The sequence below is a fragment of the Salvelinus alpinus genome, chromosome 12 (genome assembly GCF_045679555.1).
Source record: "Salvelinus alpinus chromosome 12, SLU_Salpinus.1, whole genome shotgun sequence".
NCBI classification, from domain to species: Eukaryota; Metazoa; Chordata; class Actinopteri; order Salmoniformes; family Salmonidae; genus Salvelinus; species Salvelinus alpinus.
The window spans coordinates 16,972,935-16,994,734 of record NC_092097.1 but is presented as its reverse complement, the minus strand read 5'-3'; the positions used below and the strand labels follow the sequence as shown (position 1 = coordinate 16,994,734).

The 21,800-nt window shown below is 42.2% G+C and overlaps 1 protein-coding gene across 2 annotated transcripts; it reads left to right on the top strand.

The window, feature by feature from the left end:
* Window positions 1-4,271: 4,271 nt before the first annotated feature.
* On the top strand, window positions 4,272-21,779 carry LOC139536574 (scm-like with four MBT domains protein 1). Of its 2 annotated transcripts, XM_071337212.1 has the most exons (22): window positions 4,278-4,380; window positions 4,723-4,787; window positions 6,955-7,012; window positions 7,107-7,201; window positions 7,302-7,545; window positions 7,698-7,786; window positions 7,952-8,204; window positions 14,989-15,086; window positions 15,195-15,296; window positions 15,691-15,853; window positions 15,967-16,049; window positions 16,175-16,301; window positions 16,455-16,568; window positions 16,727-16,769; window positions 16,897-16,964; window positions 17,069-17,208; window positions 17,418-17,527; window positions 17,683-17,858; window positions 18,264-18,442; window positions 18,525-18,746; window positions 20,514-20,642; window positions 20,756-21,779. In XM_071337212.1, the coding sequence occupies exons 3-22, from the start codon at window positions 6,988-6,990 to the stop codon at window positions 20,894-20,896; spliced, it is 2,601 nt and encodes an 866-aa protein (XP_071193313.1). In that variant the 5' UTR covers window positions 4,278-4,380; window positions 4,723-4,787; window positions 6,955-6,987; the 3' UTR covers window positions 20,897-21,779. The 2 variants fall into 2 exon arrangements, with proteins under 2 accessions (XP_071193314.1, XP_071193313.1); XM_071337213.1 differs by lacking the exon at window positions 4,723-4,787 and having other exon boundaries at window positions 4,272-4,380.
* Window positions 21,780-21,800: the final 21 nt, after the last annotated feature.

The following is a 21,800-nucleotide window of genomic DNA, read 5'->3' as shown; positions in this document are numbered from 1 at the left end:
CCAATTTTCCATTTTGTATTTTTTGATACAAGTTATTTTTTTCATTTCAATTCACCAATTTTGACTATTTTGTGTATGTCCATTACATGAAATCCAAATAAAAATCTATTTAAATTACAGGCTGTAATGCAACAAAATAGGAAAAACACCAAGAGGGATGAATACTTTTGCAAGGCACTGTACCTCATGCAGCACAACACATCTCCTTTGCATAGAGTTGATCAGGGTTTTGATTGTGGCCTGTGGAATGTTGTCCCACTCCTCTTCAATGGCTGTGCGAAGTTGCTGGATATTGGAACACACTATTGATCCAGAGCATCCCAAACATTCTCAATGGGAGACATGTTTGGTGAATATGGAGGCCATGGAAGAACTGGGCCATTTTCAGCTTCCAGGAATTGTATACAGATCTTTGCGACATGGGGCCATGCATTATCACGCTGAAACGTGATGGTGGCAGATGAATCTGTGGCATTGTGTTGTGTGACAAAACTGCACATTTTAGAGTGGCCATTTATTGTCCCGAGCACAAGGTGCACTTGTGTAATGATCATGCTGTTTAATCAGTTTCTTGATATTCCAGACAAGTCAGGTAGATGGATTATCTTGGCAAAGGAGAAAACCTCACTAACAGGGATGTAAACAAATTTGTGCACAAAATTGGAGAGAAAAAAGCTTTTTGTCTATATGAAAAATGTCTGGGATCTTTTATTTCAGCGCATGAAACATGGGACCTACACTTTACATGTTGCCTTTATATTTTTGTTCAGTGAAGCTAATTTCCAATTCGATTAATTTATCAAAACACTGAATAGAATAGGAATGGAGTTCTCAGTCTGGTTATAGGCAGACTATCACGTGCGACCTGTACCATAGCCCATAAAGCCAATCTATCTTATTTTAAAAGGACTGAAGACAGAAACAGATTATTTGGTTACATTTCAACATATTTATTAGTATAACCAAAGTGCAGTAACATATATAAATTAAATCAAATTGCCTAGTACACACACCAAATCAAAAGGCTATTGTACAGAAAAATATGGACAGTCAGATGCATCACAAATTCAGAATCGCTGGACAGCAACATAATAAACTAAAGCACTGATGATTGGGAATGAGATGAGAATTACTGCTAAGGCTTAATCCATTAATTAAATACTAAACAATCCATATTTTCAAATTAAAAGGCCTGATTAACGTGACATCAATAACGCAGCCACATCCCGAGTCCCTGGTGCCGAGACATTCAGAAACGTAAAGGACAGTTTAGAATTTAGTTTAAAAGCTCTGATGAAGTCCAAGAGAACAATAAACACTTTTCAATGAGAAAACAGAAATCCACTTTGGGTAAAACAAATCCAAATATTTTTATTCTCAAAGATGTAGCCTATACTCGTGATAAGTTTAAGGAGAACAAAAACTACTTAGCCTACATTTGAACAACACTGCAGAAGCTTCACTAATCGACTCTTCCCAATTAAGTGGCCTAGCTGTTGTTTAGCTACTTGAAGAGACCCAGGGACTATCACTCGCAGCCCAGCTCTTCCAACGCATTGTGGAAAAGTGTGCATCGAATTCTACTAAATGAAGAGCCAAAATTAGTATAACATCATGGCATTTAAACCATATTCGATTTTAGAAAATACTGAGAATGTGTCATGTGCGATTGCGTTGTTTCACAGCTATTAGTTGATTTCGGTATCGCTTCCCCATCTAATTGATCAGCTTTTGTCAAAGCCGAAATAAGTATGACATCCGGGCATTTAAAGTATACTTGATTTTCAAATTGTCTCATAATATTAAACATTATTTTTTCACGTACTCAAACGGCCTACTATTAAGGATGCAAGTATGGGTATTTGGACACAACCACTGCCTTTATCATTGGATCAGTACCACTTGAACGGTTTTTGGGGGACAATAATTTCCTCCTCCAGGCTAGATGGTCGTCACATGGTCGTACAATTTGTGTCTCCCCTTTTCATAGGGCTAGATGAGGAGGTTGTGGTTGTGTCCAAATTTCTTCAGCTGAGTAGGCTACTAATTTGTGTCATGTTAAAAATGATGTTATGTCTCCAGTCATATAAAGTGTAGTAGAATTGCATGAACTATGTTTATAGAAGGTCTCATTTTTCCTGTGCAAAGACAGAAGAAATGTCTCTGATTAGGCCTACCCTGTCACTACGCACTCAGGCATGCATTGTTCAGAACTGTCTGTTTAGCTTTTTTAGCCTAAATTATGACTATGTAATCTATTCATCACATTAGGAAAAGTAGCCTATCTTACATTGGTCTGCAAATTTGATGATAGATGCATGCAATCCATTATTATGAAGGTGCAATTTTATGGTAGAAAAACCAAACTTGAAACTCATGGACGTCGACATTTGAAGTCGGCCTTGTTCTGACTTGATAGCGTGTTTTATGCATCTATTTCACGTTGCACTGGTATATGTGCCGTTCCACAAGTAAATTAGTCAATTTATGAGGTTGAGTAGTGGTTGACATTGTACATGCTGTTCCACAGACCTTTAAACCTAATATTCGGGTGATAATACATTTTGTTTCTTTTTGCTGTTCTCCAAATATGTATTTTTTTAGTATATAAATTGTGAACAAAGGCAGTAAATGAGCTTCAACTTCCAAAAAATTCCATCCCCCCAACACCCCACTTTGCCATCCCCTAGGTTTGGCTGAACTGACGCCACTGCTGTGGTAGGTGGGAAGGTGCAAGTTACCTGAATGTCTTGTATGGTATTTATATTGTATTGGCTTTTGAATAAAATTGACATGTTGATTCTTCTTATTAATGTTCATCTCAAAGTCCACTATATTGATGCATTTAGCTGTTGAAATTATAGTTTTTTTCTTCCAGTGGAGACCCCCAGAAACCCCTGCTAGGTTTCCTCCTCTGGCTTTGGGCTAAGCCCCCAATGTCATCAAATCGTTGTAACGCCCCTGCTTTTGACTGTAGGTTACAATAGGTTGACTACACTGCCATCTAGCGGTCAGGTTCTACAATTACTATTCATCTCATTGTCTGAGCCTCCGAGGCCGACGACATTCCTGCAGTGCGCACGGCAACTGTCCGCTCCCTCCCTCTCTGCCTGGCATCACATAAACTCACTGCACTAACCAACAATGGTTGAAAAGTTGCATCATTGGGACATCTGCCAAGCTTCCAAGCCTTTAGAAGGCTCATAAAAGCCTGTATAAATTAAGATTATCTCATGTTATGGCTGCATATTATTCTATCCCTTGCAACTCGGACACCATTGACATTTGAGGTTTATATTAGGAATATAAATCCACATCCTTTTTTCCCCTCCAAAATAAAACCACATAGGCCCATGTTATGTCTCAAAATGGCACTAGACCTATTTCCCCTTTGATTTATTGATGATTATCATATCTGCGGCTACTTCATGTTGAAAAAAATATTTTAGAAAGATCAAATCGATTTTGTAAAATTGGAAAGAAATAGGCTAATAAACTGTTGTTGTTTTAATGTTCAAGCCATTCGTACATGTTCATTCTAGCGAATGGATTATTGTTATTCTACATTTATTGAATTGTAGTTATGCCATTTCCATTCTCAACGACTGTGGGACAGCTCAGACATTTTTTTGTTACCAAATGGATTGGTATTTGTGGGGATTAAGCTTTAGCCTATAGAGTCAACAGCCTAGTGGGAACCTGCTTTGAACAAACGGGTCTCTTTATAACGATTTTCAAATCTAGAACACATTGGGTTCGCCATGAAAGCATATTTCTAAAAAGCTCTACACCCAAACATTTCATAAACACCTTATCACCGCCCCCCCCCCACAAAAAAAATCTGGGAGGCGGGGGGATAATTAATGTGCCGAACAATGGAGCAAAATTAAGCAACATCGAGTTATTTTATGCGGTTTCAGTCAAAAGTCGATATCACCTTGACAGTTTGGGGGAGAAAGAAATGCCATTCAACGAAAGTGGCTCGATTATATAGGCCAATGCAATCCATATTCTAGTTCAACGATTAACAAAGTGTTGAATCCATAAGGGAATTTGCCAAACGTAGGCTAAATGTTCTTTCTCAATCAACGTTAAAGAAGATTAACATTATTAACATTATTAAACAACGTTAAAGAAAACATTGTTTTCTGTTTCTTTGCATCTGTTAATTCTGGTTTTGGATATTAGATTTTTATTGTGTTTGAAGGTGGAAGTCATATTTTTATTCTCAACGCCGACAATATCAGCTACTCTGGTTTAGAACGTAGATATAGGCGGCAGAACATGCGCAGTGGCAGTTTGTGCCATATTGGAATGAGGTCGTGAACGACTAGGCGGAAAGAGACGGCATCTAAAACCGACTTGAAAAACTATTTACTGGTAAGAATCAGATTTTGTGACCAAATACTCACATACAATATTTTGTTTATTAAGATCTTAATATGACATAATGTAATTTGGTGCTGTCTACGTCTTTTTTCCCGTCTCTAAAAAAGATGACTCTGGCTCGGTCGAGTGCAAGCGCCCGTATTGCTTAGTATAGCCTATCGCTCAAGCCATGACGTTTCAGTAACTTGACTTGGTCACAGGCGTTTTTAGCATGTGCCGAATCAGCCGCATTCTACTGCGGTGCCGTTGGCATCTGAACTGACCTATATGGCATAAACACAGAGAAGCTATGAAATACATGTTCTTTATTGCATTCGGTGTTCTTCTCTTTAGTGCACGTTCCAGTGTGAAAGTTGGATCATCGGCGCTCGTTCGTTCAAATTAATATCCATATTGCGGTAAGTAACCTTTTATCGGAATTCCCACAAATGTTGTTAATGTACTTAATCCATTTATTTAGTTGGATATCGCTCCTATATAATAACGGTTGCACAAGCTTGATGGACGTCTGCGGATGTATTTTATTTTACAAATAGCCTAGCCATTTTTTAAATTGTAATATTTTTAATTAAATTGTAGTTGATTGAATATGCCTAACAGATAAGGCCTAAATTATGCTATACACATTGATATTTCAACGTAGGCTACTCTAAGCACTAAACTGCCAATTTCTCTCCAGGTCCAACTTCCCAGTTATGCAACTTGAGTGATCGCAGCAACATTTTTTCAATTGACCTGCGGCAATAAACTGCAACATTGTGAAACATTGACGTGCATCTATAGCCTAAAATGCTACATTGTTTCTTCTGACTTGCCAATGAAATAGCAATGCGAAGTGGGGTTTTTTGCGCAAAACTTTTATATTTACTTCTGCCATTGGTTAATTAAGTTGGAGCTATTTATGGTCAGGCTCTTCTATGGCCATTTACACGAAAAATCCAGTTCAAATAACAGTTTCAACACTGCAACAACACTGGGACAACAACAACACTGGGACAACAACACTGCCCTCTGACGTGCGAGGGGCTCACGGGCACCCCACTAACATTAGGCCCCTACTTGACATTGGTAACATGCAACCCTGAAATAATACAATCTCTCAAAGAACAAGTAGCCTATGTGAAGGCAAATTGCTGACAAAAAGGATTCATAAACAAATAGGCTAATATGATTGTGTAATGTGTTACACTTGATGAAAATACTCCCAATAGTCTAACTTTATTCTTGACATAAACCCTTGTCATCAAGACTTCACTTTCATTTACATTTCTCAAACCCTTGTGTGTTCAATCAATGCATTTCTTCTGCTTGCATTTCCTGCCCATTGATCACCCAGTGACTAAGAGGACTTGATTCAATCAGCGGCATGTTAAAAATATGTTTTGTTTTTGTGTATGCATTCTAGTTTCTCTTTCAGGGCGAGTCAGTGTATTTCTGCTGGTCTGTCTTTTGGTGGAGAGAGTCAGACTGGCAGGGAGCCTGGTGGTGTGTGTGGATACTGGGCAGGCCTCTTTCAAACGATAGGGGAAGTTGTTAGTCATCCTGTTCACTTTGGTGATGAACTGAGAGTTTGTTTAACCGAATTAGCTATGATTTCCCAGAAATATCAGCATAATAAAATAATATTTCATCAACCCCCTCATCCTTCCCTTCTCAGCTTCATTCTAACTTGTCTATATCATATTAAAATAAACTTGCAGACATTTTCAATCTTTATCAACAACTTTTAGAATAGTTTTTTTGTGTGATCATCAGGTATTAGAATACACCTCAACAGTGAGGCTCTTTGCAAATGGCTAAATGGCTCTGCTGCTCTTTTTATCCTCCCTAGTGTGAGACGTGAGTATGACCTCCAGCACAATGAGGCCCTTTAGACTGTCTGTGTGTGTCAGAAAATTCAGTCGGGCTTGGTTGGATAGCTCTGTGTGTGTACTCTGAGGGCGGCAGGGTCGTGGGTGAAAGGATGGGCTGATCCTGGGTCGCGGTGTCCGTGCGGTGGTCAGAAGGACCCTGTCTGATGGCTGTCTCTACTTTAATAGAGACATCAGACTTGACAAAGACAGGCCTGACAGCCCTGCTGAATGGAGCAGCAGTGACAGAGCAGCTATCTTCTACATCCTATACACAAACCTCTCAGCTATTGTCATTTCCAATGCTCTCTCATGCCCGGTATATAAATGCCATTTCTCTTTTGTGTTAAATTCTTTAATCTGCTTTGTCACAGACTGGCTATAAGCCTACAGCTCAACTTTGGTTCAAAGTTATCGTGTCTTTAAGAGGCCTCACTCATGCTTTTAGAAACTTAGCTAGAAGGATCATTTGTATTTTCAAAACCCTTACCTAAATGTTCTCCATTTCACTTCTCTCACACACACTAACTAAGCTTTGTTTATGCTTTTATTTGGCAAGCCCCCTCAACTTTCACAAAAATAAATGTAATCACTGGACAAATTACATCTCGTTCACCAGCTGTGCCACTTTTACCAACCACCTACTATTCTTACTTGCTCTCCTGATTTTGGCTGTCAAACACAAATAATAATCCAGCTCTCCTTTCTTCCCCAGAGCTTCTAGACTTGGCCTGTGGGAGGAGCTACCATGAGTCACGAGTCACTGGAGTCTGGTGAGTAATTACATGGACCTCCAGCTTTGTTATTGGTGACGAGGGCTTTCTAACGTAACAAAATGAACCGAACTGGTGTATGTGTGTGTTGCAGATGAGGACTCTAGTCAGCATGTGTCTGACTTTAACTGGGATGAATATCTGGAGGAAAACGGGACAGTGTCTGTGCCACACCATGCATTCAAACACGTAAGTACTGAGACCGCTCACAATCCTCTCATAACCACACACAATACTCACACACTCTTGATCCCAAATTCACCTTATAAGATATTTCAATATCCCCCAGGTGGACCAGGGCTTGCAGACAGGACTGACTCCAGGTATGAAGCTGGAGGTGTGTGTGCGTTCAGAGCCTGACCAACCCTACTGGGTGGCCACCATCATCACCACCTGTGGCCAGCTGCTCCTCCTGCGCTATGAGGGTTACCACGATGACCGCCGCGCTGACTTCTGGTGTGACATCATGACGGCGGACCTCCACCCACTGGGCTGGAGCCGGCAGCAGGGCAAGCCCATGAGACCCTCCGAGGGTAAGAGAACTAGGGCTGGGGAGGAAACTCAGTTGGACGGGTGTTGTTTTACAAGTGTTATTACAGTAAAATCTAAAATTTAGTTTTCTAAAAACATTTCTGAGGTTTCTTTCCATATTCTGTAATCGTGCCTCTCCATTGCCCCCCCTCAGGTGTGAGAGAGAAACAGCCAGACTGGGAGGGCGTCCTGGAGAAAGCCCTGGCTGAGAAGTGCAGTGCACCTGCCAACCTGCTGGAAGGGGTAAGGGGGTGCTCAGTTATAAACTGGAACAACTGGGAATGTATGACAGATAAGCAAGGGTTTTGAACTCCTTACGTGAGTTCTTACGTCCTTACGTGAGTTCTTACGTGTGTGTGTGTGTGTGTGTGTGTGTGTGTGTGTGTGTGTGTGTGTGTGTGTGTGTAGCCTCAGCGTCGTAAGGACCCAGTGGACCTGATGTCTCCAGGCTGCAGTGTGGAGCTGCAGGACCGTGTTGACCCTGGGCTGGCGTGGGGCGCTGAGGTGGAGGAGAATGTGGGTGGCAGGCTGAGACTACGCCTAGCTGGCACAGAGGGGCTCCCTGAAACACACTCCACCCTCTGGCTCTACTACCTGCACCACCGCCTCCACCCACCTGGCTGGGCCAAGGAGCATGGCTGCACCCTCAGGCCTCCTTCAGGTAAGCTGATCTTCTTTTCAGAAAGACCTTGGGGAAATTCAGTTTTAACCTTTTCACGCGTGTTCCACATCTCTAACGGTCGCCCCAACGTTTTTATGTGTGTGATGTCAGAATGCACTCACTGTTCCAAAATGTGATTATTACACAACAGGACAGTCAACCTGTGCTGTCCTCAAACCAAGGCACACTGCCTGCTAATTATCTATAGGCTATGTTTTAACTTAACAATTTCAAGTTATTTTCAAACAAGTTTTATTTTCTAACAACAGTTTCAATTGAGGTGTGTTCCGCCTCCTTGTTAATTCACATAAGAAGTAGCCCATTTCACTGTTGTGGACAATTTATGTTTGAGGCTTTACTGAGCTGGACAAACTTCTCTCTTTGAGGAGATCCCAAGCACTTCCCAAGTGTTTCCCCAGATCAAGTATGCAGACATTTGCAGATCTCCAGTCAGAACACAAACTTTCTTCCCCTGGCATATTATCCAGCTGGCGCCCACATTGCCTTAATATTTGTTTTCCTTACTAATAAAAACTTTGAACATGTGTGCGTTCCTATCAAAGTAAGTGCCTTATTACGTTATCATTATAGTGTCTTTATTGTGATGTCATTTCAACTGTAGCACACCGTATATACAGTTGAAGTCGGAAGTTTACATACAGTCGTGACCAAAAGTTTTGGGAATGACACAAATATACATTTTCACTAAGTCTGCTGCCTCAGTTTGTATGATGGCAATTTGCATATACTCCAGAACGTTATGAAGAGTGATCAGATGAATTGAAATTAATTGCAAAGTCCCTCTTTGCCATGCAAATGAACTGAATCCCCCCAAAACATTTCCACTGCATTTCAGCCCTGCCACAAATGGACCAGCTGACATCATGTCAGGGATTCTGTCGTTAACACAGGTATGAGTGTTGACGAGGACCAGGCTGGAGATCACTCTGTCATGCTGATTGAGTTCGAATAACAGACTGGAAGCTTCAAAAGGAGGGTGGTGCTTGGAATCATTGTTCTTTCTCTGTCAACCATGGTTACCTGCAAGGAAACATGTGCAGTCATCATTGCTTTGCACAAAAAGGGCTTCACAGGCAAGGATATTGCTGCCAGTAAGATTGCACCTAAATCAACCATTTATCGGATCATTAAGAACTTCAAGGAGAGCGGTTCAATTGTTGTGAAGAAGGCTTCAGGGCGCCCAAGAAAGTCCAGCAAGCGCCAGGACCGTCTCCTAAAGTTTATTCAGCTGCGGGATCGGGGCAGCAACAGTACAGAGCTTGCTCAGGAATGGCAGCAGGCAGGTGTGAGTGCATCTGCACGCACAGTGAGGTGAAGACTTTGGAGGATGGCCTGGTGACAAGAAGGGCAGCAAAGAAGCCACTTCTCTCCAGGAAAAACATCAGGGACAGACTGATATTCTGGAAAAGGTACAGGGATTGGACTGCTGAGGACTGGGGTAAAGTCATTTTCTCTGATGAATCCCCTTTCCGATTGTTTGGGGCATCCGGAAAAAAGCTTGTCCGGAGAAGACAAGGTGAGCGCTACCATCAGTCCTGTGTCATGCCAACAGTAAAGCATCCTGAGACCATTCATGTGTGGGGTTGCTTCTCAGCCAAGGGAGTGGGCTCACTCACAATTTTGCCTAAGAACACAGCCATGAATAAAGAATGGTACCAACACATCCTCCGAGAGCAACTTCTCCCAACCATCCAGGAACAGTTTGGTGATGAACAATGCCTTTTCCAGCATGAAGGAGCGCATTGACATAAGGCAAAAGTGATAACTAAGTGGCTTGGGGACCAAAACATCGATATTTTGGGTCCATGGCCAGGAAACTCCCCAGACCTTAATCCCATTGAGAACTTGTGGTCAATCCTCAAGAGGCAGGTGGACAAACAATAACCCACCAATTCTGACAAACTCCAAGCATTGACTATGCAAGAATGGACTGCCATCAGTCAGGATGTGGCCCAGAAGTTAATTGACAGCATGCCAGGGCGAATTGCAGAGGTCTTGAAAAAGAAAGGTCAACATTGCAAATATTGACTCTTTGCATCAACTTCAAGTAATTGTCAATAAAAGCCTTTGACACTTATGAAATGCTTGTAATTATACTTCAGTATTCCATAGTAACATCTGACAAAAATATCTAAAGACTGAAGCAGCAAACTTTGTGAAAATTAATATTTGTGTCATTCTCAAAACTTTTGGCCTCGACTGTACACCTTAGCCAAATGCATTTAAACTCAGTTTTTCACAATTACTGACATTTAATCCTAGTAAAAATTCCCTGTCTTAGGTCAGTTAGGATCACCACTTTATTTTAAGAAAGTGAAATGTCAGAATAATAGTAGAGAGAATGATTTATTTCATCACATTCCCAGTGGGTCAGAAGATTACATACACTCAATTAGTATTTGGTAGCATTGCCTTTTAAATTTTGTAACTTGGGTCAAATGTTTTGGGTAGCCTTCCACAAACCACTATAAGTTGGGTGAATTATGGCCCATTCCTCCTGACAGAGCTGGTGTAACTGAGTCAGGTTTGTAGGCCTCCTTGCTCGCACACACTTTTTCAGTTCTGCCCACAACTTTTCTATAGGATTGAGGTCAGGGCTTTGTGATGGCCACTCCAATACCTTGACTTTGTTGTCCTTAAACCATTTTGCCACAACTTTGGAAGTATGCTTGGGGTCATTGTCCATTTGGAAGACCCATTTGCGACCAAGCTTTAACTTCCTGACTGATGTCTTGAGATGTTGCTTCAATATATCCAGATAATTTTCCTTTCTCATGATGCCATCTATTTTGTGAAGTACACCAGTCCCTCCTGAAGCAAAGCACCCCCACAACATGATGCTGCCACCCCTGTGCTTCATGGTTGGGATGGTGTTCTTCGGCTTGCAAGCATCCCCCTTTTTGCTCCAAACATAATGATGGTCATAATGGCCATATTTTTGTTTCATCAGACCAGAGGACATTCTTTGTCCCCATGTGCAGTTGCAAACCGTAGTCTGGCTTTTTATGACGATTTTGGAGCAGTGCCTTCTTCCCTTGCTGAACGGCCTTTCAGGTCATGTCGATTATAGGACTCGTTTTACTGTGGATATAGATACTTTTGTACCTGTTTCCTCCAGCATCTTCACAAGGTCCTTTGCTGCTGTTCTGGGATTGATTTGCACTTTTCGCACCAAAGTACGTTCATCTCTAGGAGACAGAACGCGTCTCGTTCCTGAGCGGTATGATGGCTGCTTTGTCCCATGTTGTTTATACTTGCGTACTATTGTTTGTACAGATGAACGTGGTACCTTCAGGCATTTGGAAATTGTTCCCAAGGATGAACCAGACTTGTGGAGGTCTACAATTTTTTTTACTGAAGCCTTGGCTGATTTCTTTTTGATTCAAATGACTCAGGCTAATTGACATCATTTATCAGAAGCTTCTAAAGCCATGACATAATTTTCTGTAATTTTCCAAGCTGTTTAAAGGCACAGTCAACTTAGTGTATGTAAACTTCTGACCCACTGGAATTGTGATACAGTGAATTATAAGTTAAGTAAATCTGTCTGTTAGCAATTGTCGGAAAAAGTACTTGTGTCATGCACAAAGTAGATGTCCTAACCGAGTTGCCAAAACTATAGTTTGTTAACAAAAAATTTGTGGAGTGGTTGAAAAACAAGTTTTAATGACTCCATCCTATGTGTATGTAAACTTCCGACTTCAACTGTATGTATGGAGCATAATATATTTACTGTTTTATTCACGTTTTCAGGTACTGGTGACAAATCATGCATTCCGATTCTTGCATAGATTGTAATGGACACACACTATATTTACAAAATCATATGGACACCCCTTCAAATAAGTATTTGGGTATTGCAAACACACCCGTTGCTGACAGGTGTACCAAATCGAGCATATAGCCATGCAATCTCCGCACACAAACATTGGCAGTAGAATGACCTTACTAAAGAGCTCATTGACTTTCAACATGGCACCGTCATAGGATGCCACCTTGCTAACAAATCACTTTGTCAAATTCTTGCCCCGGTCAACTGTAAGTCCTGTTATTGTGAAGTGGAAACGTCTAGGAGCAACAACAGCAGAGAAAGGGACCACCGAATGCTGAAGCACGTAGTGCGAAAAAATAGTCTGTCGTTCATCGGGAGCTTCATGAAATGGGTTTCCATGGCCGAGCAGCCGCACACAAGCCTAAGATCACCTTGCGTAATGCCAAGTGTTGGCTAGAGTGGTGTTAAGCTCGTAGCCATTTGCGTCTGGAGCAGTGGAAACGCATTCTCTGGAGTGATGAATCACACTTCACCATCTGTCAGTCCGACGGATGAATCTGGGTTTGGCAGATGCCAAGAACGCTACCTGCCCTAATGCATAGTGCCAACTGTAAAATGTGGTGGAGGAATAATGCTCTGGGGCTGTTTTTTGTGATTTGGGCTAGGCCCCTTAGTTCCAGTGAAGGGAAATCTTAACGCTACATCATACAATGACATTCTAGACGATTCTGTGCTTCCAACTTTGTGGCAACAGTTTGGGGAAGCCCCTTCCTGTGTCAGCATGACAATGCCCCGTGCACAAAGCGAGGTCCATACAGAAATGGTTTGTTGAGATGATAGGTGTGGAAGAACTTGACTAGCTGCACAGAGCCCTGACCTCAACCCCATCGAACACCTTTGGGATGAATTGGAACGCCGACTGCGAGCCAAGCCTAATTGCCCAACATCTGTGTTCGACCTCACTAATGCTCTTGTGGCTGAATGGAAGCAAGTCCCTGTAGCAATGTTCCAACATCTATTGGAAAGCCTTCCCAGAAGAGTGGAAGCTATTATAGCAGCAAAGGGGGGACCAATTCCATATTAATGCCCATGATTTTGGAATGAGATGTTCAATGAGCAGGTGTCCGCATACTTTTGGTCATGTAGTGTATGACGTGTAAAATACTTTTTGGAAAGTTGTACTGATTATGATGAGCTAATGCCAGCTATGTGTGGCACCATGTTTGTTGACATCATATAAAGCATTCTGGTTGTCACGTAAATATCTCAGACCAAAGATGTTATAACAGAACAAGGTAAAGGGATGGTTCACTCAACTGACTTCGATTGTAACTATCGTTACTCCAGGTTGCTAGCTCAGATTCCCCCCCCCTCCTTTCCAGGGGGGTTTATTTTTATTTAGCATATAAACTTCTCCTGTGTTTGCCCCCCAAATATTGATAAATCCCCAACACAGTAATATTTCCTGCATCATATCCCCCCACGATACCTTCCCCCATTTCTACCCCTTATCGACTTGAAATCCCCCACAAATTAAATTAACCCCCCCCCACAAACCATCTGTTGTCGAAATTCTTACACAGGGGCACTCGATGTCAATCTTAAATGAATCATTGTTTATTTGTCAGAGTGCTGGAGAGGTTCCAAACAACTCAATGCACCATAGTACACATGTCAATCAGGAGCTCTCCTTGGGCAGATACAGCAGTTGTCTTATATATGACTATACACAAACAAGTTATATTTACAAGATTTAGCATAATTCATTCATCATTACCGTTTTTGTTTCATTCATGTGACCAACCAATACTGTTTCATAACATGTGACAGACCAACATCTCGCAAGGCTTCTCCTCTCTAAGCTGAGACCTTAACTGAGATATCTTTCATTCGTTCTCAAAACAACATCTGGGCATACTGCCAAATTGCAGCTACTGATAAATGAGGATTTGTACAGTCAGCCACTTGCATGAACACAGAAATTGGCTTATCGAACAGCACATGAATAGAATACAGAAATTAGTTATAAGAAAAGCACAAACATTAAAATTCCCATTACACATCCTAAAATGGTTTTAACTAAATCTGGCAACCCTGTTTAGCTTTCATGCTATGGTTAGGCTAGGCAGGAGGCTTTTATTTGGGGTGATGATCTGTGAGTTGATAACATTTTATTTGCTATGTGATTTGTCAAACACTGTAAATGACTTGTCAAGTCATGTACTCCGGTTCTTGTATATGCTGTAACAAGTACATCGAAGATTTGTAATATGCTGAAAAGTGGCCAAACAAAGTTCATGTTTTTTAGAAAATGGGCGCAGCCATCTTTGACTTTGACTTTGTTTATTTGTGTCTTATAGTGAATGGCATTCGGGGATTAGGGAGTTTTCGCTTGTCAATCATAAACAAACATGGCTGCCATCATAAAGGATTTAGCTGCTGTTATTTTAGCTGACATGCATCTCTTTTCTAAACAATATTACATTTCTCCCTTGTGCTCACCAGAGATGTGGTACATTGCAAACAAGTCTAGCTGTTAGGTTGCTAACTTATGTTTAAATGAGGATTTGTACAGTCAGCCACTTGCATAATTCTCAGCAGAGCCTGTTATTTAGACTGGTTTATGGAACGAGTTTGGCTGTGGATGTGTTCCGTGTGTTGCTTGGATGATGAAGTTTGCGTTTATCTTTTACAATAAAAGGTGAAATTGAGGAATAAAGTTGTGAATACCTTTTATTTCCCATCAGTACATAACATTGTTTTTCAGACAGCAATGCTGTTTAGACATGTTGGTTGCATCCTGCGTTCTGTTGCTACTTGCTTACTTGCTATTTGTGATGGTACGCTGCAGGGACCACTCAACAATGATCACAAATATGTGATCTTATGCATCAAAGGGTTAAGATGCAAAACATAATTTATGAATAAATCGGAGGTTGCGGTTTTTACCCTTTTAACGTGATAATTTGTGTGTGTGCTTGCTTGTTTCAGCCCTGGTCGCCCTGCACACAGAGGAGAAGTGGGAGGAGGTCAGACAGAGAATGATTGATCAGCCTCATGATGAAGCCCTCTCTGAGGAGTTCTATAAGGTGATGGCACTACCAAGCATTATTTACTAACATTACAAGGGTCTGTGGAATACCTGTGCAATATTAATATAATAAGCCATCACTGTGTGGTGTGTGTGCGTGCATCAGGACCGGCCTGTCATCGCTGCCCACTGCTTCACTGAGGGGATGAAACTGGAGGCCGTTGACCCTGCATCCCCATTCTGCATCAGTCCTGCCACCGTTACCAAGGTAACAACCTCTTTACTGTCCCCCTCTCACCTCAGGCTCCTGGATTTATATGAATGTGTCCTTCCCAGGCCAAAATTATTGACTAGGTTGGATGATGGCAGTACAGTAATGAAGGTACTCCACCCAACAGTTTCCACCATATTGTTGCTGCATATTCAGTCCACTCAGATCAGTGTTCACCTCAGGGCTAGGAGAGTAAAGATGAATCCTGACATAGTACCCATGTTAACTCTGGGAGTCTATCCACTCCATGTGGAAGTGGGTAGTCAGTGAGATACAGTATGGTAGTGTATGAGGCTAGCTTTGGGTGTGATATGGTCATGGAGGAAGGGTAGGGTAACTACTGCATGGAGCCAACATGAGTATGATGTAATAACCTACCTCTTCTCTTCAGGTGTTCAGTGACCAGTACTTCCTGGTAGAGATGGACAATCTCTGTGGTGATGATTTGGTGTCAGAAGGCAGTGGGAAGTCCTTCCTGTGTCACAGGGACAGTCCTGGGATCTTTCCTGCCCAGTGGAGCCTGAAGAACGGTCTCCCGCTCAGCCCCCCTCCAGGTGGGGAAACACTAGTAACATTTACAGAACTACTTTTAAAACTGTGCTCAACTTTTTTTTTAAACATTAAGCTAATTGTATTGTGGTCTCTTTCTCTCTCTCCGGTTGTGTAGGGTACCAGGGGCAGGACTTTGACTGGGCAGACTACCTGAAACAGTGTGATGCCGAGGCAGCACCCCAAAACTGCTTCCCCACAGTGAGTCAAGCGCTGTCTGACAAATGGCCTCATAGAACAATGCATGTTATCACATGAGTGTATAGCATGGGTGAACAGGGGCAATGAATAATCTCTCTCTCCTGATGTCTCTCTGTCTGTCTCAGGAACAGTCTGATCACAGCTTTAAAGAGGCCATGAAGCTAGAAGCGGTCAACCCACTCTCACCTGAGCACATTCACGTGGCATCAGTAATCAAGGTTAAAGGGCAACATATCTGGCTAGGCCTGGAAGGTGAGAACCTGTAGCTACGCCTCATATCTGGGCCCTGCATTTTTAAAGCTTAGTTTGAGACCATTTAAGTGTGAGCTTGTTCACAATGATGGTATTGATATTAGATCATTAATAAGTTGTGTGATTAAATCATTTGTCTCCCTGTGTGTCCAGGGCTGAAACAGGCTATGCCAGACCTTATAGCTCATGTGGACTCGTTGGACATCTTTCCTGTCAGCTGGTGTGAGACCAACGGTTACCCTTTGCTGTACCCCATCAAGCCCGAAGGTGGGCGTCCCAAAATAGGATCCCTCTGTGTTCCTCTCTCTAATCTGAAGGGGTGCCATGCCACAATATGCATGGAATTGTTAATATTGCAGTCACAATATTTGACAGTACTGTGTATAGTTTCAGTAGTTTCATGGTGATTATACATTGTCTTACAGTTGAGAAGCAGAGGAGGATTGCTGTGGTGCAGCCTGAGAAACAGTAAGTAGGCCTATGGGAAAGGAAGGACTCTATCATTGGCTGTTCATTGGCTGTTTGTCCACTTTTGATTGGTTAATATTCCATTCCCGTGCACTTTGACCACTAACCTGTATCTTTGTCCCTAAAGCCGAGCTCCACCCAAATCCTCAACACCTGACGCACTCAAGCAGCAGATGACCAGCCAATCAGAGACTGGTGAGTGTTCTCTGTCTCATCTAGACATCCCAGACAAATACATTAGGATTGTTTCTGAGGTGAGGCACAGCTATTACATTATGTGTGTGATGTTTTTTGTACAGGACAGGGGAATGGGAAGTACTGCTGTCCCAAGATCTACTTCAACCACCGCTGCTTCTCTGGCCCCTACCTGAACAAGGGCCGCATCGCTGAGCTGCCCCAGTGTGTCGGCCCTGGCAACTGTGTCCTGGTGCTCAAAGAGGTGAGCACCCTAGTGGGATTGGAAAACCATACTACACGATATTATAACTATATTACAATATACTCAAAAGTAAAGTACACTACTCAATTCTTCTAAAAGCGGTTAGTAATAGGGCAAAATTGTACTATCCCTAAAGATCACTTCCCACTTTGAATAGTATCCATGCTAATCCCTTCATGTCTCTCTCCGTCTCCCTGTGTCCTGTCCAGGTGTTGACGCTGCTGATCAACTCTGCCTATAAGCCCAGCCGGGTGCTCAGGGAGCTGCAGCTGGACCAGGAGGGCCGCTGGCACGGCCATGGAGAGACGCTCAAAGCCAAGTGAGGAACACATTCTCTGTCATTACGTCATTAACATCACCCCTTTGTAACTTTTCTGCTCATATTTGTGCTTGAGTTGATTCATTAAAGTGTGTACTGGGCCTGGCTAAGCAGTCCTAGCGTTGCTAACCTGAGGATCTATTTTTGGCCGGCAGGTACAAGGGAAAGAGTTACCGGGCTACGGTGGAGATAGTGCGTACAGCAGACTGCGTGGCTGAGTTTTGTAGGAAGACCTGCATGAAGCTGGAGTGTTGCCCAAACCTGTTTGGACCTCGCATGGTTCTGGAGCGCTGCTCAGAGAACTGTTCTGTGCTCACCAAGACCAAATATAGTATGTGTCACCGGTGCTTGACTTGAACTGTAATAGGTGCCGGTACTCATTTTGGGTGCTTTTACTGTTTATATTTAGGTGCAGGCGCTCCACAATACTTTTGAGTTAATATTCTATAAGAGGGGCAGGAACTCAAGCAGTAGAACATTTGACGTGCCGTACTCAGCTCTGGTGAGCCCCTGCCCTAATCAATCAATCAATCTAGATCTAATGCATATCTGTGAAAACTGGTATTAAAATATCTGGTGTTATTGAGATCATGCTGATATGCAGGGGGGAAAAATCTAAGGGAACCAGTGTCTGTTTTTATGTGTACTTTGTTTATTCATCTATGTCGATGGTAAAGTATTGGATGCATAATCCTCAGGAGGACAAAGATTGTAATATAGATTTTTTTCCCTACAGCTTATTACTATGGTAAGAAGAAGAGTAGGAGAGTGGGCCGCCCACCAGGGGGGCACTCTAACCTGGAAGGGGGGGTGAAGAGGAGAGGTAGGAGGAGGAAGAGGAGGAAGCAACTCTTCGTCCATAAGAAGAGACGCTCCTCAGCCTCACTGGACAACACACCTGCCGGTTCACCACAGGTAACACACACACACACACACACACATATATCTCTATCTATCCAGACATCTTTAAACTGAACCATCCCTTTCTCTAACACAGGGGAGTGGAGAGGAGGAGGATCTGGATGATGAGGACTCTCTGAGTGACGATACTGGCTCTGAACTCCAGGATGATCAGGACGATTCAGAATATTCCATTGGGAAGTCACAACCACCCACCCCATCCCCTTCTCCTCCCGCAACGCCCCGGCCAACCCGAAAGCGCAGGAAACCTCGCTCCCCATCCTACTCTGATGATGAGAACCACCCACCTTCACCAAAGGTAAACTACTGTGCCTTGACTTTTTGTTTGTTCACTGTTAATACAGTGGCTTGCGAAAGTATTCACCCCCCTAGGCATTTTCCCTATTTTATTGCCTCACAATCTGGAATTAAAATGAATTTTTGGGGGGTTTGTATCATTTGATTTACACAACATGCCTACCACTTTGAAGATGTTAAATAATTATTTTTGTGAAACAAACAAGAAATTATTTTCAAAAACTGAACTTGAGCGTGCGTAAATATTCACCCCCTCAAAGTTAACTTTGTAGAGACACCTTTTGCAGCAATTACAGCTGCAAGTATCTTGGGGTATGTCTCTATAGGCTTGGCACATCTAGCCTCTGGGATTTTTGCCCATTATTTAAGGCAAAACTTCTCCAGCTCCTTCAAGTTGGATGGGTTCCGCTGGTGTACAGGAATCTTTAAGTCAAACCACAAATTCTCAATTGGATTGAGGTCTGGGCTTTGACTAGACCATTCCAAGACATTTAAATGTTTCCCCTTAAACCACTTGAGTGTTGCTTTAGCAGTATGCTTACGGTCATTGTCCTGCTGGAAGGTGAACCTCCATCCCAGTCTCAAATCTATGGAAGACTGAAACAGGTTTCCCTCAAGAATTTCCCTGTATTTAGCGCCATCCATCATTCCTTCAATTCTTACCAGTTTCCCAGTCCCTGCCGATGGAAAAACATCCCCACAGCATGATGCTGCCACCACCATCACTGTGGGGATGGTGTTCTCGGGGTGATGAGAGGTGTTGGGTTTGCACCAGACATAGCATTTTCCTTGATGGCCACAAAGCACAATGTTAGTCTCATCTGACCAGAGTACTTTCTTCCATATGTTTGGAGAGTCTCCCACTTGCCTTTTGGCAAACACCAAGCATGTTTGCTTATTTTTTTCTTTAAGCAATGGCTTTTTTTCTGGCCACTCTTCCGTAAAGCCCAGCTCTGTGGAGTGTACGGCTTAAAGTGGTCCTATGGACAGATACGCCAATCTCCGCTGTGGAGCTTTGCAGCTCCTAGGGGTTATTTTTGGTATTTTCTTTGCCTCTCTGATTAATGCCCTCCTTGCCTGGTCTGTGAGTTTTGGTGGGCGGCCCTCTCTTGGCAGGTTTGTTGTGGTGCCATATTCTTTCAGTTTTTTTTATGATGGATTTAATGGTGCTCCGTGGGATGTTCAAAGTTTCTGATATTTTTTTGTAACCCAACCCTGATCTGTACTTCTCCACAACTTTGTCCCTGACCTGTTTGGCGAGCTCTTTGGTCTTCATGGTGCCGCTTGCTTGGTGGTACCCCTTGCTTAGTGGTGTTGCAGACTTTGAGGCCTTTCAGAACAGGTGTATATATACTCAGATCATGTGACACTTAGATTGCACACAGGTGGACTTTATTTAACTAATTATGTGACTTCTGAAGGTAATTGATTGTACCAGATCTTATTTAGGGGCTTCGTAGCAAAGGGGGTGAATACATATGCGCGCACCACTTTTACATTTTTTTTTTAATATAATTTTTTGAAACAAGTTATTTTTTTCACTTCACCAATGTGGACTATTTTGTGTGTCCATTACATGAAATTCAAATAAAAATCTATTTAAATTACAGGTTTTAATGCAACAAAGTAGGAAAAACGCCAAGTGGGATGAACACTTTTGCAAGGCACTGTATATACAGTACGTTGTATTGTCTAGACTTTATTGTCCCTGTTCAAGTTAAAAACCATAATTTAACTGCATCTTTGTGTCTTGCATGTTGTTTTGCAGCGCTCAAGAGGTGAGACTCCCCAGAAGCTGTGTTTGGACACCAGTCCCCTAGAGTGGAGTGTGACTGATGTGGTGCATTTCATCAGGACCACCGACTGTGCTCCCCTGGCTCGCATTTTCCTGGATCAGGTAATAATTACACACACACACGATAATTATCTTTACTGTATAACTGTGTGTACGCTGTGGCCTACATCCATGACCATTGTTGTCTTACCCCATAACCGTGCTTGTGTTTTCAGGAGATTGATGGACAGGCTCTGCTCCTTCTCAACCTGCCCACGGTGCAGGAGTGTATGGACCTGAAACTGGGACCAGCCATAAAGCTGTGTCACCATATAGAAAGGGTCAAACTGGCATTCTACCAGCAATTTGCTACGTAGCTGAGGGTTCTAAAATAAGAGAATCTTTACATAGTCAGTAACCTGAAATGATTCCATAACTGATTTACCACTGGACATCCTTTGGACCCTGCACCCAGGCCCAGCACAACAGCAGCAGTCAGGCATGGACATCAGATGAGTCAAGACTTGCATTGTTTCTTTGCTATTTCTACTGTATGGTCAGAGAGGGGTTTACCCCACTTTATTCTAGGTAAAGACACCTCACATGGATATTCATATTCAGGTTTGTCGCCCACGGTCTCAAAATGACTCCTGGTTTCATTTGATCAACTTGCAAGCATGGACAATGCAAGGTTCTAAGCACAAAGACAAATAAGCCACTGTACTATATTGTGGTATGCAAAGTGTATCTAACAGGGTGTATTTGTGTATAGTGTACATATTTAAAAGATATTCTAGTATAACAGGGTGATTCATGGTTATAGCTTGATTTTCTACAAAACATATTTGCTTTGAAAGTATTTGTGAAGGCCTTCATTCAAAACAGCCTTTTCGTTTTCTCTGAAAATGATTTGAACTTAATAATCATATTGAAGACATTAGGCCCTGTGGTAAAAGCATTAGGATTGAGGTATTTTTGGAGCAGAAATCAGATACATTTTATAGTTTTACCTTTTTCCTACAACCCTCGGTAGATTACTGGATATTGTGTGGTATTTTATTTTCGTTAGCCAACTAACTCTTTGCTGTGTTTTTAGTTTCCCTCATTTACCCGTCTCTGCCACTGAGATCAAATATATTTTACATGAGATAAAATTGATTAATTTGACTGTATCTATGTTTGTGGAATATGATATTTAAGAGAATATGGAATAAAAGCCTGAATCTCTTCCCCATGAGATTCACGATCTTTCCTACACTTCCCATGATGCTGTTAATTGTG